Here is an 18,958-nt window from a genome sequence, read left to right as displayed (position 1 = left end):
ATTTTAACCAAAACCATGCAAATGGACGGAGCAATTGAAAACAAAGGGGCCCTGCATGGGAATGTTCGTATGGGGAGTTGATAACAAAGTAATAAGTTAATATCTTTTTTAAAAAAAACAGTTTTGCACAAAGACAATTTGATCTACTGGTTGAGTGACTCTACAAATTAAAGTGCATAAAACTAAAAAAATTTATATAAATCCAATTACATTAAACTTGAAGATTAACCAACCAGAATCAATCAAGAGATTGAAAAACTGCAACTGTATCTTCAGAGAGTCACAATGAAAAATCCAGGAAATCAGTTGTTTATTGGAAGACAATCTTGGGAGCAAAAATCCAACTGATAACATTGAATTAATTGAATATATGACATCATATACATCTCAATACATTAACAATACTGGCCTCGAAGGCCTCCAGCATTTCCACAATCGTTGCACTTGTGCACTTTTTAATTACTGACTCAATATTTCTCTCGGAGTCTGCACTTCTATCTCTGTGTCCAAAAAAGTGCTTCAGGCTGCAGCCTGTTAGTTTTGGCCATCTGCAGTAGTTATGGCACTCAGCAGGTAACAGAATAAAACGGCTCAGCTCAACTCAACTTTGTCCCCTTGTGCATACAGTACTTACAATCATGCTACAAGATGTGCTGCATTTGGTGCTACCGAATGCTTTTCATAAAAATAACAATAAAAAAGACAAATGCGTCCACGACATATAAAACCATGATTTAGCCCAGTAGCCCTCGACAGTGTGATTTTTGAGATGATTTACAACAGCTGCAAAAAATAGGCTCCAATACACCAAGTAATATTTATTGTTAATGCCTTTTTCTTCAAATTATAAATATTTACAGGGTCTATACTTCTGTGAGAAGAAAATAAAAATTACTTTTGGGCATTATTGTTTGTGGGTTAATCTTCATTTACAGGTATCTTAAGCTAAAATGTCAAACCACTGATGATGCCAATGTATTCTGATCAGCGTTTACTGAAAATGAAATTCAAGTTTTTTAAAAATTCTTTTAGAAGACCTAACATGATACAGAATGAAATAATGCTGAAACATTTTGAGAATGACGATAGAAACCTCACTTTTCCCCCCACATGAAACAAAACACAGTTTTGGCTGATCAAATCTCCATCCTTAAACCTAAACACACCGTAGAGAAGTGGCACGTACAGGAATTATGGCAACGTCACATCGAAAGGTTGTCAAATTTAGATGGAGAGAAAAACAGTCCTCACCCTAAACTTACATCATTTTGAACGTCCAGTTTGTAAAAAACATTTTTCACAAAAGTTTCTTTTCTTGAGATGACGAGGAGCCTCTGCCTCATCAGGTGCCCCTCGGCCAAGCTGAGCTCAGCTGAGAGCTCTTGAAAGTGGCCTCTGGTGTGATTGGTCCCAGTGAAATTGGCTCATCAGCTACTGCTTCATGGTGTTCTTGATGGTCCATCTCTGCCCCGAGCAGGGCTGCAGGACCAGCAGGTGACCGAAGTAAACATTAGCCGGCACCACCTCCAGACAGCGCCCCGTGGCTCGATTTATGATGGACTCATTCTGCAGGGCAGGAGGAGAGACAGCGTGCTGGTTTTATCAGGTTTAACAGATGGCCCTTGGACCACATGTGACTGTGATGGGATGTGATGAGAGCCAGGCCTGATGTGGGACGATGTTTCTCATTTAACCTTCTCAGGTGTTAATTATAGTGTTTTAATTGTGGAAAAAAAAAAATCATCGGCACATTAATTTTGAGACTTTTGTAACACTATTGCCATGAACAAGACCACTGCAGGAAACCACAACCTGTTTCTGCTGGACTTTTCTTCACTACTTTTTACTGACGGTCTGCTGTGTTCTGTGTGAACTCTCCTTTTCTAGTGCAAATACAGCTTCAAAGCTTTGACACTTTAGCTTTAAAAAATCCTCAGGTGGAAATGAAAGACTGATGGAAAAATGACCTTTTGGGTTTGTGTCTAAAAAAGGGGGAAAAAAATGTCAGACGTGCCAAATGTCTAAAGTGGCAACCTGTCTCCTTGAAAGTCAGCCCATTAGTTTAGAGTAATTACACTATAAATCACATATTGATCCTTTAAGCTCAAACATTTAAGTATATTTTGGCGGAAATCGATAAATTCACTTAAAATAGCCTCACAAGGTAAATTGTTAACCTTGTTTATTGCCACCAATTAAACACTCATTTTCATCTCTGCTTTACTCTAATTTCCACATCAGATTCACATCATTTAGCACTCACAAAACAACAAAATTTGGCTTCTTTATGAACAACCTCAAAAACAGTTTTCTTTCTTTTTCTCACCTGAGAGAAATGCCATGTCTTCTGCTTCACGTTGGTCACCTTTTCACAGTTGAGGAGCTGAGGAAAGCTGTTGATCTGGTCATCTACCACACAGCGAGTGTCCTCCCCGGTGCTGCCCAGGGGGCCCAGGAACAGATGACCCTCTTTGGTGTAACGTCCCAACTGAGGCAAAAGACAAACATGCCAGATGGTGTCTACTGTTAAATTTTCCACTGAGATTATGGCTCAGCCCATGCAATATGAATGATTAACATGTGTTCTCTGTCAAGTGCTATACTGTAGCTGAGATTTTCCTTTCAAACCACACCCGTCTTATCAGTCTAAATCACAGGGTTGCTTCAAAATTTCCAAACAAACCCTAATTTTAGTTTGCTAAATCAAATTCTTGTGATGCATGGTATGGATTGTGATGCATGGTATGGAAACTGGTGAGAAACCACCTCGTACTGAAAGTAAAAACTCAAGAGTAACAACAAAACTTGATTCATAATACTTCACATTAACCTTTTGTTCCACTGGCTTCTTTTCCTGAAGTTTTCTGTCCATTTTCTAAGATAAATGAGCATCTACGCGCATCTAGAAAAGACTGATCAGTTATGTGTTAATCACCTACAATTCTGACAACAAAGTGCAGGCTGCAGTTTCTCACTTTGAAGTGCACAGCTTTACAGTAAAAGGTTTGCAACAGCACAATGAAGCAGTCAATTATTGAGTCGTGCTTTAATTCAGTCTTCAAATGTTAAAGAAGCCCAGTGTGATGAGTCTCTCCATGCACTGTCCCCATCAGGGCTCTGGTGTTAAACTGCTACAGAAATGTTGAAGCACATGCAGAAAACTGTGTCATATGTTTGCAGTGCATAAACAGGGGGTTGTGGGTATATTTTGAGCTTAAAATCCTAACAATGCCACTTGCAGTCCCTAGAGGTCACTGCTGCTTCTTAAGACACCTTGGGCAGCAATTACCTGCATAAAGTGTGAGTGAGAAACTGCTGCACTCGTTTCATCAGACAGGTGACTTAAAAATACAACTGAAGTGTGACTTTTGAAGAAAGAGGGTATTGTGCTGCACAATTGCCAGAATTGTTGTTATTTTTAGCTCTGCAAGCTTCTCGCATTTTACCACTGAAACCAAGACCAGTGCTCCCCGAAGCACCTGTTTACCACTGCAGGCTAAAAAGAGATGCCCCGTGGGCTGGAGGGCAAAGGAAGTGACACTGGCTGACTCAGGGCCTCAGCACAAAAAGTGCAACACAGAAACATTTTTATCCTGACAGCAGAACTCTCTCCTAAGAGGATTTCAGCTGAGACTGTGTGAGAAACACAACTGTAAATCACGTCACTGGTGAAAAGTGGTAATGAGTTGTGTGTGTTTTCAAGAGAGAGGCAAAGAAAGTGGTGAGAGATGCACTCTGTGGCCAGGGCCGGATGTATAAATGTGTGTACGTATGAAAACCACACGTACACCTTTTCCCACATATAGAATTGTATTTAAAGAGGAGAATGTGCAGTGAAAAAGTACTGTACATGTTTTATCTCGAGGCAGCTGCAGGTGAAATGGTGAGGTGAACATGTAATATAAAGTGAAAGATGTAACCTGAGAATAAAATTTATTTTTTCTTGTTTTCAATATTTCACGAATGACTGAAAACATCACTAGGAGGTGCATTTTTAAATGTAATTTGAAATTATTCAAGAGTGATGAATTTTATCATTGTTTTTATTCACACTGGAGCCACTACCTCCCTGTTGATGATCCTTTTTCCTGATGCTGTTTGCTGCAAATCACTTAGTAAAGTCAATTTTGGACAGTTCTGTTTGAGCTTTATATATTAATCATGACCATCCTGATGTTTAATAATGATGACTGGGATATTACAACAATGTTGGTTTACAGATACATGAACGGGCACTATAAATAGCCACAGCTGTGCGTAATGGTCGCTTGTGACGACAGCTGTCTTGATGATGTCGGAGAACCTTGCTGATGAAACAGTCGGTTAAATTGCACTGCACTGTTCTTTTTTGGGTCTGTTGACAGGGTGCAAGTACTAATATGCAAAGAGTATATTTATGGGTGTTTCTGCATCCATTTATGGACAAATGAACCTGATGCACGGAAGCCAACCACCAGAATGACTCAGATTTATGAAACAGAATCGTGTCGTCACACAGCCTGATAAATCTGACAAGAAGAATGCGTATGCATAAATTAGTCTTTATACATACAGACAGTTTTAGTCATGAGTCTACAGACTTGAATGCATCGGGCTCCCATGTCCATGTCCTACCTGAGGACCCCATCCATGGCAGGGGTGCAGGGTGGCTGTGTGGTTCTCCTTCACACCCTGATCCATACACAGGTGGCTCACTTTAGAGTTACGAATCTGAAATCACAGAGCATCTTTTAAAATCACACTCAACTTCACCTGTCACAATTCTTTGTATCTTTGTATTTAGGTGTTAAGTTCAGGATCCAAATACATATTAAACATTTTCTACAACCCTGATTCCAGTCTTTTGTTGCTCTGTCCCAGCTTGTTTGAAACATGTTGCTGAGTGCTGAGGTTACACAGAGCCCAAACCTTTTAAGTAATCAGGGTTGTATTATTTTTATACCACAGCGCAGACAGTGTGTGGGGATATGCTCTCTTTTTGTTTGGGGTTGAGCTTTTTTTTTTATAAAACCCCCCCAGGATTTATTTTTCTCACCTCATCTCTCATCCGTTTTCAGCGGTTTCATCTATATGTACAAATGCACCACACCGTGAAAGTACAAGCTTGTCTTCCCCCCTCTTCAATGTCAGTTTGACTGCTGACTCACCTCGCCGTAGAAGAGCGTGTTGTTGTACCTCCTCATCTCCGGGTAAACATTGTCGAGGTACCACTCAAAGCTTTTACACTGCAGACTCTTCCTCAGTGCAACCCTCTGAGAGATGTCTCCATAATCAATACCGTGGTTCTGCAAGAGCACAGCGAGTCATTATGGGAAGTCTTTGCTTTACGGAGGCATTTTTTCCACATGAATAGTTTAAATGGTGCTGCAGAATATTTTAACACAAATTTCCACTTTGCTATAGTCTGTTGATTACTCCCACAACAATGATTCAACTAATTCCCAGTTTATCAGAGTTTGGACATTTGTTATCTGCCATGCAGGAAACATTGTTCTTTAGATTTTGATCAACTGCGCTAATAGTTCATGTGCAATGAAAAAGAAAAAGAAGGGCACAGAAGTTAGCATCACCGTCATCCTCTCTGCAGGAACAGTCTCTCACCTCCACAGGGATGTTCCAGGCCAAGTAGACATTGGACTTGTACTCATCCATCCAGACCTCAGCCACGCGTAGAGCATTACGCCGTGTGTGGAAAGCTATGTTACTGTGGTAGGGTTTCTTCATCCGTGCGATGTGAGCCACTCTGGAACAAGGCAGCACCTCCATACTGCCTCCACACAGCCACACCTGCAGGTTGGTGGTTTAAAATAAACATGAAAATTAACTTAAAGCTAGCTAGTTACATTCAGTTATGTTGGCAGACTCTCTTCTCCACTCTCTGGCGTATCATTTAATGTTTTCCCAGAAGTTACAGAAACAGGTGACAAAATGAAACACACCTTGACTAAAATGATTTCTCTGGGTTCAAACATTGTTGGAAATATTTGGGATAATTCAAGTACAACTCAACAAAATATATATTAAGGTCTAGTCGTTTTTAGACATTTCAATGCAGAAATGTCATGTATCTTTAACGTTGGTATTAAAGTAATTGATTAAATCAGGTGGAAAGTCTTACTTCACTAATCCAACGGCAGAACTAGAAATAGACTTTTATCATACTCATCACTGACACTGAGAGAAATTTGGAAAATGTTCAATTTTCTTTCCTCTGCCTTTTGGCAAAAAACCCCCACAATAACTGTGCAGAACAACAATTGACTCTCCATCTCTCAAGATATACAGCAACAGACTCCCAACCTTCTCGCTCCATCTGACCTATTTATCTCCATTGCCCTGCTGTGAGCTGCACACACAGGGCTGGTCCTCCAGGACTCCTAATGGGGCCTCATTTATCAGCGGTGCTACGCTACGGTGGCCACTGCTCCACTTAAACCTACAGGGGTAAAAAGGGAGCAGGAGGAGGAGGAAACTGGGTGACACACAAACCCTGATGCCCAGTTCGATGTTCTCCCCTCCGTAGACGTCCATGCCTGAGTCGAGGAGGCCGAGTTCGCCAAAGTAGTCGCGGTTGGCAACGAAGGAGCAGCCGATCATGGCGGGAGTCCTGCAACGAGGGAAACACAACAATATGAAAACATGCTCCTGCATGTCTGGTGTGTGTGGATTTGTTGTGATTTGTCTGTATGCACTTGTCTGTGTGAATGCAGCACGCATACAGATGTTTAATATATACTTCTGCATGTGTACAAGTGATATATGCATTTTAATTTTCTATTCTCAAAAATCTGCTTATTTATTAGTGTTTATTTTGAATTTCAAAAAAACGGAAAAATGGATTAAACACAAATATCTGGGTGGACATCAAATTATAAAAATCCAATTTGCAGCACAAAAACTGCTGTTTTTTAAATGACTTTGAGTCTTATTTGTTGTTCTCCTCCTTATTTATTCCTCATTTATCACACGAGTATATCCCCCAAGAACTTTTGATAATATAAGGAGACAAACTGGGTAAATACAAAACCCTGCTTCTCCCAAAAACACTGTTTGTTTTCTATTATATAGTATTTCTATTTTCTGCTACTTTACACTTTCATTTCACAACATTTGTTTGATAACTTAAGTTATTAGTTACTTTGCTGAATGCATGCTGAATCATTGCCAGAGTAGCACAATTTAAAATTAATTAATTTTATTGGCAACTGGATAAAAACAAAAAAAGACAATTCTGATAATCAAAAAAATGCTGAATATCGGATCTGATACCTTTACCAAAGTTTTATTATGACACGATATCTTTACTTTTACTCAAGTATGACTTTGGGGTAAACACTGATTGTTTGTCAATGGGATTAAGTGAGTGCGGTGAAGTTGGCTCACCTGATGGGAGCAGATATGTCCCCCTCATCCCACCACTGTTTGGGCGGGTTGATGTACATGCACCACAGCTCCCAGTTGTAGCCGTGGCCTGAGTTCTCATAGCGCTCCACCTCAAACGTGTCGTGCTTGATGTTATCGATGGAGGGCAGAATAATCCTCTTGTGGTCCTCTTTTATTCTGGCCAGAACCGGCTCGGCCCTGACGGGAGAATAAACACATACACATGTCCACACTTTACCGACACAAACTGAAAGACAGACGACACAGAGCTTCTTTTAAGATCTCCCCTCTCTCGCCCACTTCACTCAGTTATACGGTCCCTCAAGTTGTACCAACTTTATCACAAATTCCATTTGATTCAGCTCAGCACAGCTCTGGAGGGCATGTGTCTATTTATGCTGAGTGAACTGGGTTGTGTACATACTCTAAAGTACACACTGAGCTTGAAAACGAATAGGAGACCTACAAAAACGGTACCAGTGGGATTTACAAAAAGGCAGTCAAGTGTTCCCGTCTCAGCCAAATCATTTTCATCTTTTAAATGATTTCTTGAAATGTACTTTCATGAATGTCCTATTTCATTGCTTGCTTTATGTTTTGTTTATTTGACAAGCTATATGTCCGACAGTATCTTTTAATCCTGATTCTACAGGCTTTACCCTTCTCCTTCACTCCTTATCTTAAAGCCTCTCAGGTGTGAAATTGCTTTTTGTGTGTTCGTTTTATGCTGCCTCTGCTATCCTTTGTTCTCTCCTTTAATGATTCTGTAAAGCACCTTGTAACTTTCTTTTTAAAGTGATACGTACAGTCTGTTCTTGTTATTGTTCTTATCACTATTTGTAATTCAATGGTTATCACAATGTTTGGTTTGGAATACTAATTTCTAACATTCATAAATGTGTCCAAGTGAAGGTCTACCTGAAAAGAGGGAGAGGGATCCTAAGATGTTTTCATTCCAGACATCACTGACACTTACAGAACTATATATAAAGGAGCAGGTGTCAATAGTAATTCCAGTCTTACTCACCAGGATGGGGTGAACTCCACATGGGCGTCAAAAAATCCCGTCACCTCGGCGGTGGCTACCTTCCAGCCCTCGATTCTGGCCCGGATCAGTCCCTCTCTCTTCTGGTTCCTGACGATCTTCACCAGGCCGGGGTAGCGCTTGTTCACATACTCCTCGAGTGGTCCTTTCAGCTGCTCTGCACTCCGTAAGACGAAGATAACACAGCCACCAAACAAAACAACGGGTGATAGTTAGACGGGCTGTCCTGTAATGTGAGACCTTGAACAGCATATTGAAGCCCTGATAGTTCCAGTTTTGCAGCACAGGACAGTAGCTGACCTGAACTTTTCAGCTCTTGAATAAAGACTAAATCATTTCTTTACAGCTCTCAGTAAAGTATGACATGTTATGTTTCTGCCTTTCCACTCACCACAGACTGTTTGCCAAATAAAAAAAATAAAATCTCACTTGTGTCCTACTTCAGACTGAATGAATATCACTCACAGCTGAGTGCACAGTTGAGTTGAGTTAATTTGATTTCAAAATGCTTATTTTTTCAACACCACGTTAGTTTTCCTTTTTAAAAACACTCTATTCTTGTGCTGTTGATGCGGTAATGTTTTTGATTGTTCGGGCCCTCTCTATAGCCAGTTTTGGTTTGTCCATTCTGGGCTACTGTAGAAACACAGTGCTGCAACATGGCTTTGTGGATGACGACCTGTTCCCTCTCATAAAAAAGGCTCAAGGCTATAAAAGGCTCATTCTAAGACAACAACAACACTGACTTTTAGTTTCAGGTCATTATACACTAATGAAAACATAATTGTGAATATTATATTCCATTTTTGCCAACAGATCCTCCTAAATCCCATAAATCCTATAATAAAAATGTTTGAATGCATCATTTATTAAACTGTAATTAATCAATGAAGCATTATGACAGTGTTTTGTTAATTACAGTAAACCAATGGCAGACTCAAATGCCAAATCAACATAGCATAATAAAATATGTGAAATTAAGCTTAAAGCTCCCAATTAAAGAAAAAAAACAACACTTTGCACACAAATCATCATTATTGCAGTGAACAGTTGCATCAGCAGAGAGATCTGACCTGACTCTGAGCACTGAACTGTACAAGCTGAGGTAGACCGTTATTATATAGCCTCTCATTAATTATTTGCCCCATTCATTAGGATAATAATCACATTATCTCTTGTCTAGGACTGACATTGTGATGCCACATCCTCCAAGCCTGACACTGACATAAACAACCAAACAAAAAGTTTCACCACAAGCACACAATGAGATTTATGTCAAGAAAGAAAAACAAATGACGCACACACAAACAGTCAGATGACATAAATCTGTTCTCTCGGTTCTCTGCGGTGCCGTTCTGAGCTTCAACAGACTCCACACAACACGAATCAGAGTCTGCGGCTTCCTGAGTGTCATCGACTGCTCCACCTTTGATCTCTCCATCAACTCATCAGCCTTTTCCCCCCGGACCCAAACACTCACAATCCTTCTTCCTTTGCATCGCAAACACACACATACTTAAAAATTCCCTTAAACAAAAACACATTTCTCATGCTCTCTGTCTTTTCTTTTCTCTTTCTCTCCGCTTTTTTTTCTATTTCTTTCTCACTCACACACGCTCTTGATCACAAACTCATTTCCTATGCCGTGTCTTCTCTTTCTCAAACACACACACACACACAGACACACATCACATCACTCAAACACACTCGGGTGTGTACACTGCAAGGCCACGGATCCGGGTGACTCGTGCAGGCGGTGAGAGTGGTGAGTGTTATTTGTTTGCATGCCTCGCCCTCTGCGCCGCTGCAATCTCTTCCCCGCCGTGATGGATAGCTGGCTCTCAGCCAATCAGCAGTTTCAAGTGAGAGAGGAGTGATGGGGTGGTGATGGGGTTCAACTGTCTCTATTTCCTTTTGCTCCTCCTCTTTCTCCCTCAGATATTTTTGAAGGAGAAAAAGGGCAATATTCTATATTTCTCTTATCATCAATAAATATTTGACGCTTGAGTAATGTTTGCAAAAACAACAGTGTCCATCTCTTTTAGGAAATGATTTAGCCTTTTTTCAAAAACAATATATTTGTGACAGTTTTATAGCGAGGATTTAATTCTTCGGTAGAAACCAGCAGGCTTAGTGCTGAAGCAGACGAGGCAGGGACATCAGAAAGTGTTGAATGACAGACTATGGCATTGTTGGTTTTTCATGAGATTTGTAGAAAATAAGAGAGACAGAATAACATCAGCTTTATCCTTTAATCCTCGACTATCTCATCGTTCTCTTCCCTTTCCCTCATTATTTGTGTTTGCTTTCCGTTCTGTCTGATTGCTCCCTCTCTCTTTATTCTGGATTTCCATCGCCTTGCACTCGTTCTTCTCCTCTCTGTCAACCTCATTTATCTTAGAGCTTCTCTGTCTCTCATCCTTTCCCAGTCACTGCCACTTTCTCTAATAGCCTAGTTGCTCTTTCAGCCTCTCTTTTCATCCTCTGATGCCTCTTCATTGCCGTTTCTCTCTTCTTCTCTCCTGCTTTTTCACTTATGTCTATATTCAAAACCCCTCCACCCTCTTCACTCAACCCTTTTCTTCCTTCCTTTATTTCTTCCCTTCTTCCCGAATTTCTCTCCAACACCCCTTGCTCTTTATCTTTCCCGTACCTCCTCTCTCCTTTACGCACTGCCTGGTCTCATCTCCTTCCCCTCCCCTCGTCTCTCCTTCCGTCCCTTGATGTCACAAAGCCCAGCTTGGCAGCCCTGCCCGATAAATAAGACAGGGACATTTCTCCTGTGACATCCAATTGTGGCGCTCCGCCTCTATCTGCCTGTCTGCCCCTGCAAAAATTCGACACCATCAGTCACCTCAGCAAATGCTGCTCCTCCAAAGCAATGACCACGGCTTTTGTCAAGGAGATGCTCATCACCTTGTCAGGCCAACAAAGGCATACCACAAGTTTGACGCCTTTATCCCGTAACACTTCAGAGAGCAACGTATCAGCATGTTCAGGAGGAACATATGAGGATGTGAATGTGTCAATCATTTCCTATAGTACAGATGATAACCATAGTTTATTTTACTTTATGAGGCGAGAACATGTCATCTCATGAATCTATCCTGCTTGTGGCTGAACCACAGTAGTTCTGACCTATCAGCATCCTATGAGGAATTACTGGACGCTTCAGCTGTGGTTTAGATATGACGACCGGCGAGAGAAGCAGCTGTTCGTTTGAAAACAACAATGGTAGCTCTTGACGAGGTTAGTGTAGATGCTACTATAGCATCTGTTATATCAGATCTGAAAAGTATTTCTTCATTGAAAGAAGAGCGAAGAAAGACAGTAAAGAATTCCCTCAGTGAAAAAAACATGTTTTCACTCTTCTCTCTACTGACTTCAGTGAAAGTTTGATTTACAGACACCCTCCACTGGTGGTGGCTTTAAAGGAACAGTGTGACATTTTGGAAAATATTTGCTTTCTTGCAGAGAGCTGTAAGTCTAGATTGATAACACATATCTCATACTTGCCCATTAAATAGTGGCCAGGACCAGTAACTTCCCAGAGTCTCTGCTGGCTGTGACGAAACTGTTCAGAGCCAAAAATAGACCAGGACAGAACCCCCCGCCCCCACCTTTTGTGCGCATTACACAATTAAGATTTAGCGAGGCCCTCTCAGCTCTCCCTGTATCTGTCTGCTCCGTTGACTTTCTTCATCAGCAGTATGTCTTATAAAGTCGCCCATAAAACACAGCTTTGGATTTTTCTCATCCGCAATTCCGTTTTCACAACAGCAGGTGATTTGCATGTGGAGGAGGCTTGTCATTACTTATGTAACCCTTTCGAAACTATCAAAGACAATGTGGTACTGAATGAAATCGCCACGACCAGGTGAACTTAGAGGCTTGTACGAAAAAAACGGCTCAAGTAGGCCCTCGGTGAAGAGGAGAGGTTGCATCACAATCTGTGCATTTACAGGATGGATGCAATACCAGCGCACATCTCTCTCTCTCTCTGTGTTTCTCTGCAGAGCATGTGCGAACTTCAGCAGACAGGAAGGGTAGAACGAGGGCAGACTGTCCACTAGTTAATCGATCGTGGATGACGTCATCGTCTCGGACAGATAACAAAAAAAAATAAAGTAAAAAATGTGAAAATGGGCCGCCAGATATACTTTGGCAGCCGTTAATATACTTGTGCGGCCTGCTCAAGTAATGTCTATGTGTGGGAAACACATAGGGAGTCAATAAGCCTCATATTGACCATACAAACGTGAGAGCATTATCGATCGTATTATCTCTTGGCAAGACATCCAAAATTCACATTTTCCAAAATGTCAAAACTGTACTGTGAAGCCACTTTAAAGGTTTTTATGTGATTACAGGATCTCTCACAGTGTTCTGACAGCAGGTTTTGTTTGTAGAGAAATGAGACAATCAAGGTAAAAAATGCTGCAGTCTATGTGTTACTTTCAAACCTTTAATCTCACTGAATCATCTCAGCTAAGTTGTCACACCAAAGTCAAAACAAATCTTTTGCCTGAAATGCTGCCATATCATTCGATGTAACTTCAATTTACATGTCTCCTTTACAGAATCGCCAAAATCTAATCAAAACAAACAGGATCGCAAACACAACACCTCTGGCAAGAAATAATGATAATCTTTGCAATAAGAAACCTCTGAAGCTGACCGGGTAAAATCATTTCTATCATTTGGTGGTTGGTCAGGAGAGAACAGGCCATCTATCAAACTAAGAGGCCTACTAGGAGCCTTCTGTCACCCTCTGGTTGTTTTGTCCTCTCTTCATCCGCCCCTAGAGGCAAATGTTTTCTCTCACTTAAGATACAAGAATTTTAAAATCATTTGTGATTTGAGAGAGGAAATCTTCCTTTTCGACTGACCGTCATCGCTGTTGTCGTCCACCAGGATAATTTCTTTGAGCAGGTGAGCCGGAGTGTGATTGACAGCTGAGTGGACGGAGCGCAGGATCACCGACAGAGCCTCGTTGACGAAGATGAAGATGAGGGAGATCTGGGGGAGGTCTCTCGGGTAACTGACCTTTCGGCATCTGTACAGAGACACGCAAACACACCACATCTGTAACACAAAAACCGTTCCACGCTTGCCTGTGAAGCCACATTCTGGGCTTTGCACGCTCCACTTATCCTCCATCATTGCTGTAAAAGACCAAACTGCCTCCATGGGGCTGCTGACATCTTGTTCGATGAGGCTGAAAGGCAAACCACGTGCCGCTTCCTGTTCTGCCAAGCAAATTGGCCTATTCATAGTTTGTCTGCTGCAGATAGGAGGCCTGTTTTTTCTTTACTGCTGTTTTGTTTAAGGAGCTCTAATGAAGAGGAAAGAGGCAGGGCGAGGCTCTGGCTCTAAGTTTAGCAAGAGTGGTAGAGGAAATGCCTTCCGTTACTTATCTCTTTTTCTTGTCTTATTTGGTATCAGTAATCTCATTTCCAACATGAAATTACATTTTAATTACAAGCAATTCTATAATAAATCCAATGTTTTCATGAAAAATTTGTGAAACCAGATGACACTTCTCAAGGCTTTTCGGCAGGAAACACTCACATCAGCATCGGTTGTTAGTGGATGAACCATGAAGAACGGTGCCACCAAAAGTTTTTTATTTATTTTTTTATTTTTATACTGCTTATATTTTGTGAAAGTACCAAGTCATCCCTGCAATATTGTCGTACTATAGATATCGAGGTATTTGGTAAAAAAATATTGTGATAGCATTTATGAAGTCCTTTTGAAAAGATTTCAAAATATCGAGATATATTGTGTATCCTGATATAGCCTAAAAATGAAGTGCATACAGTTGCAGAGAAGGTTCTGTGTTTGAAGAAGTTCTCTAGATGAAGCCAATTAAAAGTGGAAAAGTCTGAGGGAACATATTAAACCCCCCCTAAGGGCAGATACATAAACTCACTGATATGGAGAATCTATGTTCATAATATACAAGGCAGGGGATGCCATGGCAATTATGGTAATAAGAACAGGAGGAGGCCTGGCTGGTGCAAAGCAGCGTAACCAGTAACAGCAGTGTGTAGCAGATAGAAGGGAGCAGCATGAATAATATCCAAGTGTGAGAGTGTGAACTTGTCACTTTACAAGTACAGCTTCATTGACTAATCTGAATGTGACTACAAGAGTCAGCTCATCAGCTGATGGCTTTTCTTTTGGCATTTCTGTACAGAAGTACGTAGTTTCTTATCAGCCGATATATACTGACATATCTGAGATAAGCTAAAGTCTGTTGTGTTTATGTATCAGTTGACGCTTAGTATTATTTTGTAATGCTGGGGAAAGCAAGTTTGGGCAAATAAATGTAATAGCTCTGAAGAAGACAGTAAGCAGATTTAGAAGAATTCCCCTAAACTACATTACTTCTTTGTTTCTTTACATCTCTCCCTCTCCGTCTTTTCACCACCACCTCCGGCTGTGTGCGTGTAAAGGGACCTTCAGTTAAACACAGGAGACTCCTCAGAATCCATCATACATGCTGCTGCTAAGCCTGAAGATATCACACCCCAACACGCTTCACACGCCGCTTTGATCCCGGCAACATAAAAGACCCCCCCGAGTGACAAATGAGAGTGCTGGATTCTGATTCCTCCACTCCGCAACCCCAACACACACTCACGCACAGTTGGTGGCAGCGTTAGGCCCAAGGCTTTCTCATCATCACTGACTTTCAAATAGAAGGACTGTTACTCGATTAACCAGCAATATGGGCCAGAGACAGACAAATGCTTTACAGGACCTGCACCATGAATGTCACTACAATTTACTACACAGGGCACACTGGAAGAGCACGAGTTGACGTGTGCACACTCACAGACATGCACAGGGATCTGCATATTCATCAATGGTATGCAGCACAATTCAAAGTGTTCCTGTTGTGTGTGGTGGGAGCATCCATGCGTGCCTGGAGATCAATAGCCAGCCTGTGATTGCAACTGCATCAAACATGAGTAAGAGGCAGCGAGGGAGGGAGAGATAGAGCTTCAGTGGGACGGATAAAAACTACATGTGTGTTGCCTGATCCCATGAGAAGGGTCACCAAAACAAATTTTACATTAGTGCAACTCAGCGTGCATGTTTTGGACTTCTACACAGATGATGCACGCTCAACTTTCATCCAATGGGTAATGGCAGAAGAGGAAAATCTAAAGGTTATTTCAGATTATTTGTATTCACATATAAAGTAACAGGTTACACATTACTAGTAAGATCGTACAAATATAATAAGGAATGTCACTATTTTAATTATTTCATCAAAATAATGAAACTTATTACACTTGATTACTTTTTGATTACTTTTCTAAAAAATGTTTTAAATCGGGCGATAACTCTGTTTCTGAACAACATCAATCTTAACCAGCTACATCACAACAAGAACATATAAATAACATTGTGTAGGCAGGTACTTTATTTTATGTGAGGTTGGACTGATGTAGGGAGCTGCCATCAGCGTGCCCACAGAGTAACAATGAGAAGTGTCAGGTGGGCTGCGTGGTACATGATCCAGTTATTGTGAAGCATGAATGAACCAGCTGATGCCAATCACCTAAAGCCAGAGGGACTTCAGCGCTCAGAATGAACTATGTTCAATTTAAATGATTCATCAGCAACATAAACAGGATCCCAGTTTGTCTGGTTAATGCACAGAAATCACCGCGAACACTTTTCATTGTAACTACATTGGAAGGTGTTTTTCATCTTATATCTATATCTTGTTTTTTCTTATTTTCTTAATATTTTGCTGGGTTCCGGGCGTTTCTGGGTGATTCTGGAGAAAGATAATAGATTGTTGACCCAAAGCATCAAATACTATCTCCACTGTTCAACTGTGTGTCTACAAACAACAATCGATAAATCCTGCACAGTATGTCTTTAAATGTAATTGTACCGAACTGTTAGCATCACAAACAAATTCCATTAATCTCCATTTTACTCGGCTGAAGCAGAAATCTCAGAGATGGATTGTGTCTCGAAATTGTTCAATTGTTATGAACCAGCATTACATTTTAAGTTTATCCACTCTTGTACTCACTTTCCAGGCCGGTGGTCCGGTATAGTCCGATCCAGAGAGATTCTGTCACTGAGGTAGGCGTTGTAGCCGTACTTCTCCCTCAGGTATTTAGCGTCGCTCTCCTCAGCTGGCGACAGTGTGGCAGGGAGGCCGCCTTTACCCCGACCCCCGAAGCCCTCAATCAGACCCAGAGATTTGGACAGACCTGGGTGAGGCAAACAAGATTACATGTCAGGATCCTTTAGTCAGGCTGAGTCACTCTCCCCTCAGTGAGGCTCTCTGTGGCTTACAGCCGATAGCCCGCCTCCACATCACAGCTCCAACCTCACATGAACATACAGTGTGTAGTCAGTGGTTGTCAGCACAGGTGAACCTCTGAGCTGAATTCACATTATGACAAGTGCTGGCACAGATTCACACAGAGTACCTTCACTGTACAGATATATTTTCCTAACAGGGATGTGTGGGCCTATTCCAGGACTTCCTACTCTCACTGAGGTCAGTAGCTCCTGTGCGAAAACACGACATGAAACACTTTTAATGATAAAACACTCAATTCAAGGCTGCAAACTGTTAATGAAGCTTCAAGGATTTCACTGTTTCAAATAAGGGATAAAATAAGCTTCTTCTTTGTGTGACTGGATGTATTTGTGGGCGGCAGTGTGATTAAAGTGACTATCCTTCAACGTGGTGAGCTGCGTTCAAAGCCTCTGCGTTGGCAAACATCCTGCTGAAGAGTCCTGAAGGAAGCGAATCTCTAAAAGCTCCTGCTCTGTAGTCGACCCTGACCTCTGAGCCCCCTTTACCCCCTGGTCAACACAGTGCTCCTCCAGGGATTCGTTAAATACAACACTTAACTAGAAGGGCACTCTGTAGAGCCCACACCTCATAGATACCAGCTGCCTAAAAACTCCTGATTTGTAAATTCAGGATCCAGGCTTGACTCCCTGAGAAATGTGTGTAAATGTAAAAAACGCCCTAGCTTGGCATAATAAAGAAAGTGAGAAAAAAGCCGAGACTCAGCCTCCATCAAAGTTTTGGGGGAATCATGGAAATTGAGTAGTTTTTGTGTAAACATGCTGACAAACCAACAAACAAACAAATAAAAGGACCCAGGTGAAAACAGAACCTCCTCCACTGAGGAAAGAAAGAGGCATCTGCATTATGATGTTTTAACTTAAACATAACTATTAATTATCATTAATTAATGGTAATTTTATAGTTTATTAAACTTTAGTTAATAGTTGTTTCGCTGTTAAACTGCGACAAGCCTAATAAACCATTTACAATGTCTTATAAACATCATTTACAACACATTTTATTGTTTGTTAACCGTGAAATAACTATTAACTGAAGTTTAATCAAATATAAAATCACCTTTCAAAAAGTTAATTTTCTGTTTCAAGTTCAAATTTTGTTCCTTTAGTCATGAATTCAGGATGATAACCTTTATTCATCCAACTAAACCCAAATCTGACCTTTATGTAGGTTTTTAAAATGAAATGTTTTATTGTAAATGATTCATCATTTCATTGCTGATCTTTGCTATCAGCTGCAGAGGTTAAATATTCGTATATGTAACAGTTGGGGATGTTTGCTTGCAGGTCAGTTGGCTGGATTTTTATAATCTCATCAAACATGCTTAACATGAAATAATGTGACAGGTGTTTGAGGGGCCCAGGAGGAACCTCACTATGATCTATAGAGGAAGAGGTCATACTGTCACATCCTCACAGCTCCAGGAGAAACTCTTCCTCCCTCTGCAGATTCCTTGAGGGAAATCAGGTCGACGTGTTATTTCAGTTTAAATGTTACACTGCTCTTTACCGTTCAACTGCCTGTACACCACGTCCTCCAGCGAGCTGAGCCTCTTCAGCAGCACCTCATGGCTGATGTTGGGCCCCTGCGCCGTCCCGTTGCCCCGGGGCCTCTTCCCGTCAGCCGGAGCCTCCGGACCGGCGGCTTGGACGCTGCGTGTGTTGCACTTGGCCCAGAAAGTCATGAAGCCAGCGACAGCGAGCACGTTCAGCACCAGTAAAACCCTCCATCTTCTGAACACAAAAGCCATTAAAAAGTCGCCGGTGTCCGGGCTCCGAGCGGCGGGGGGGGACAGGAGGGGGGAGAGTCTCCGGAGAAGCCGAAGGTGTCACAGATTCAGGGCTCCTGAGGCTCGCGATGTGCGGAAAGCTGCAGGGATAATTCAGCATAATGATTCGGGTTAAACCTTACAGAGAAACAGCAAAGACCAACAGACACGTTACTGCAGTTTGCAGCCTTTCATTGCATTGACTCCCGGTCATTAATCTGCTCTCTTACCATTTGGCACCGGGGTTATTTTAGGTTGCATCCCCCTTCTGAGCAAATTTGGGGCGCCTGGCCATCGGCTTTCATCCGTGTCACCGCCACTTCCAGCCCGGCTGTAAGATCATGCACGGACGATGTTAAACAAAGACAGCAGCATATGTTGATCCTGAGGAACAGATACTCCT

The 18,958-nt window shown here is 41.5% G+C and overlaps 1 protein-coding gene across 1 annotated transcript; it reads right to left on the bottom strand.

Moving 5' to 3' along the window:
- Window positions 1–439: 439 nt before the first annotated feature.
- On the bottom strand, window positions 440–18,537 carry galnt17 (polypeptide N-acetylgalactosaminyltransferase 17). Its single transcript, XM_073489160.1, has 11 exons — window positions 18,297–18,537; window positions 16,491–16,674; window positions 13,318–13,484; window positions 8,411–8,585; window positions 7,384–7,581; window positions 6,490–6,607; window positions 5,602–5,787; window positions 5,148–5,285; window positions 4,615–4,710; window positions 2,327–2,488; window positions 440–1,566 (listed from the first exon to the last, which is right to left on the bottom strand). Exons 1-11 carry the CDS (start codon window positions 18,535–18,537, stop codon window positions 1,432–1,434), a joined length of 1,800 nt encoding a protein of 599 aa, XP_073345261.1. The 3' UTR covers window positions 440–1,431.
- Between the last annotated feature and the right edge of the window lie 421 nt (window positions 18,538–18,958).

Source organism: Pagrus major, chromosome 2, assembly GCF_040436345.1.
Source record: "Pagrus major chromosome 2, Pma_NU_1.0".
Taxonomy (NCBI): Eukaryota; Metazoa; Chordata; class Actinopteri; order Spariformes; family Sparidae; genus Pagrus; species Pagrus major.
The sequence above is the reverse complement of the archived record's forward strand: the minus strand, read 5'-3'. Positions and strand labels throughout refer to the sequence as shown.

Coding starts and splice junctions, on each gene's coding strand:
- galnt17 (XM_073489160.1), bottom strand. CDS start 18,537: ATGGCTTTTGTGTTCAGAAGATGGAGGGTTTTACTGGTGCTGAACGTG. Junction 8,586..13,317: donor GGACGACAACAGCGATGACG/GTCAGTCGAAAA, acceptor TACGGAGTGCAG/AGCAGCTGAAAGGACCACTC. Junction 6,608..7,383: donor GACATATCTGCTCCCATCAG/GTGAGCCAACTT, acceptor CCCTCGTTGCAG/GACTCCCGCCATGATCGGCT.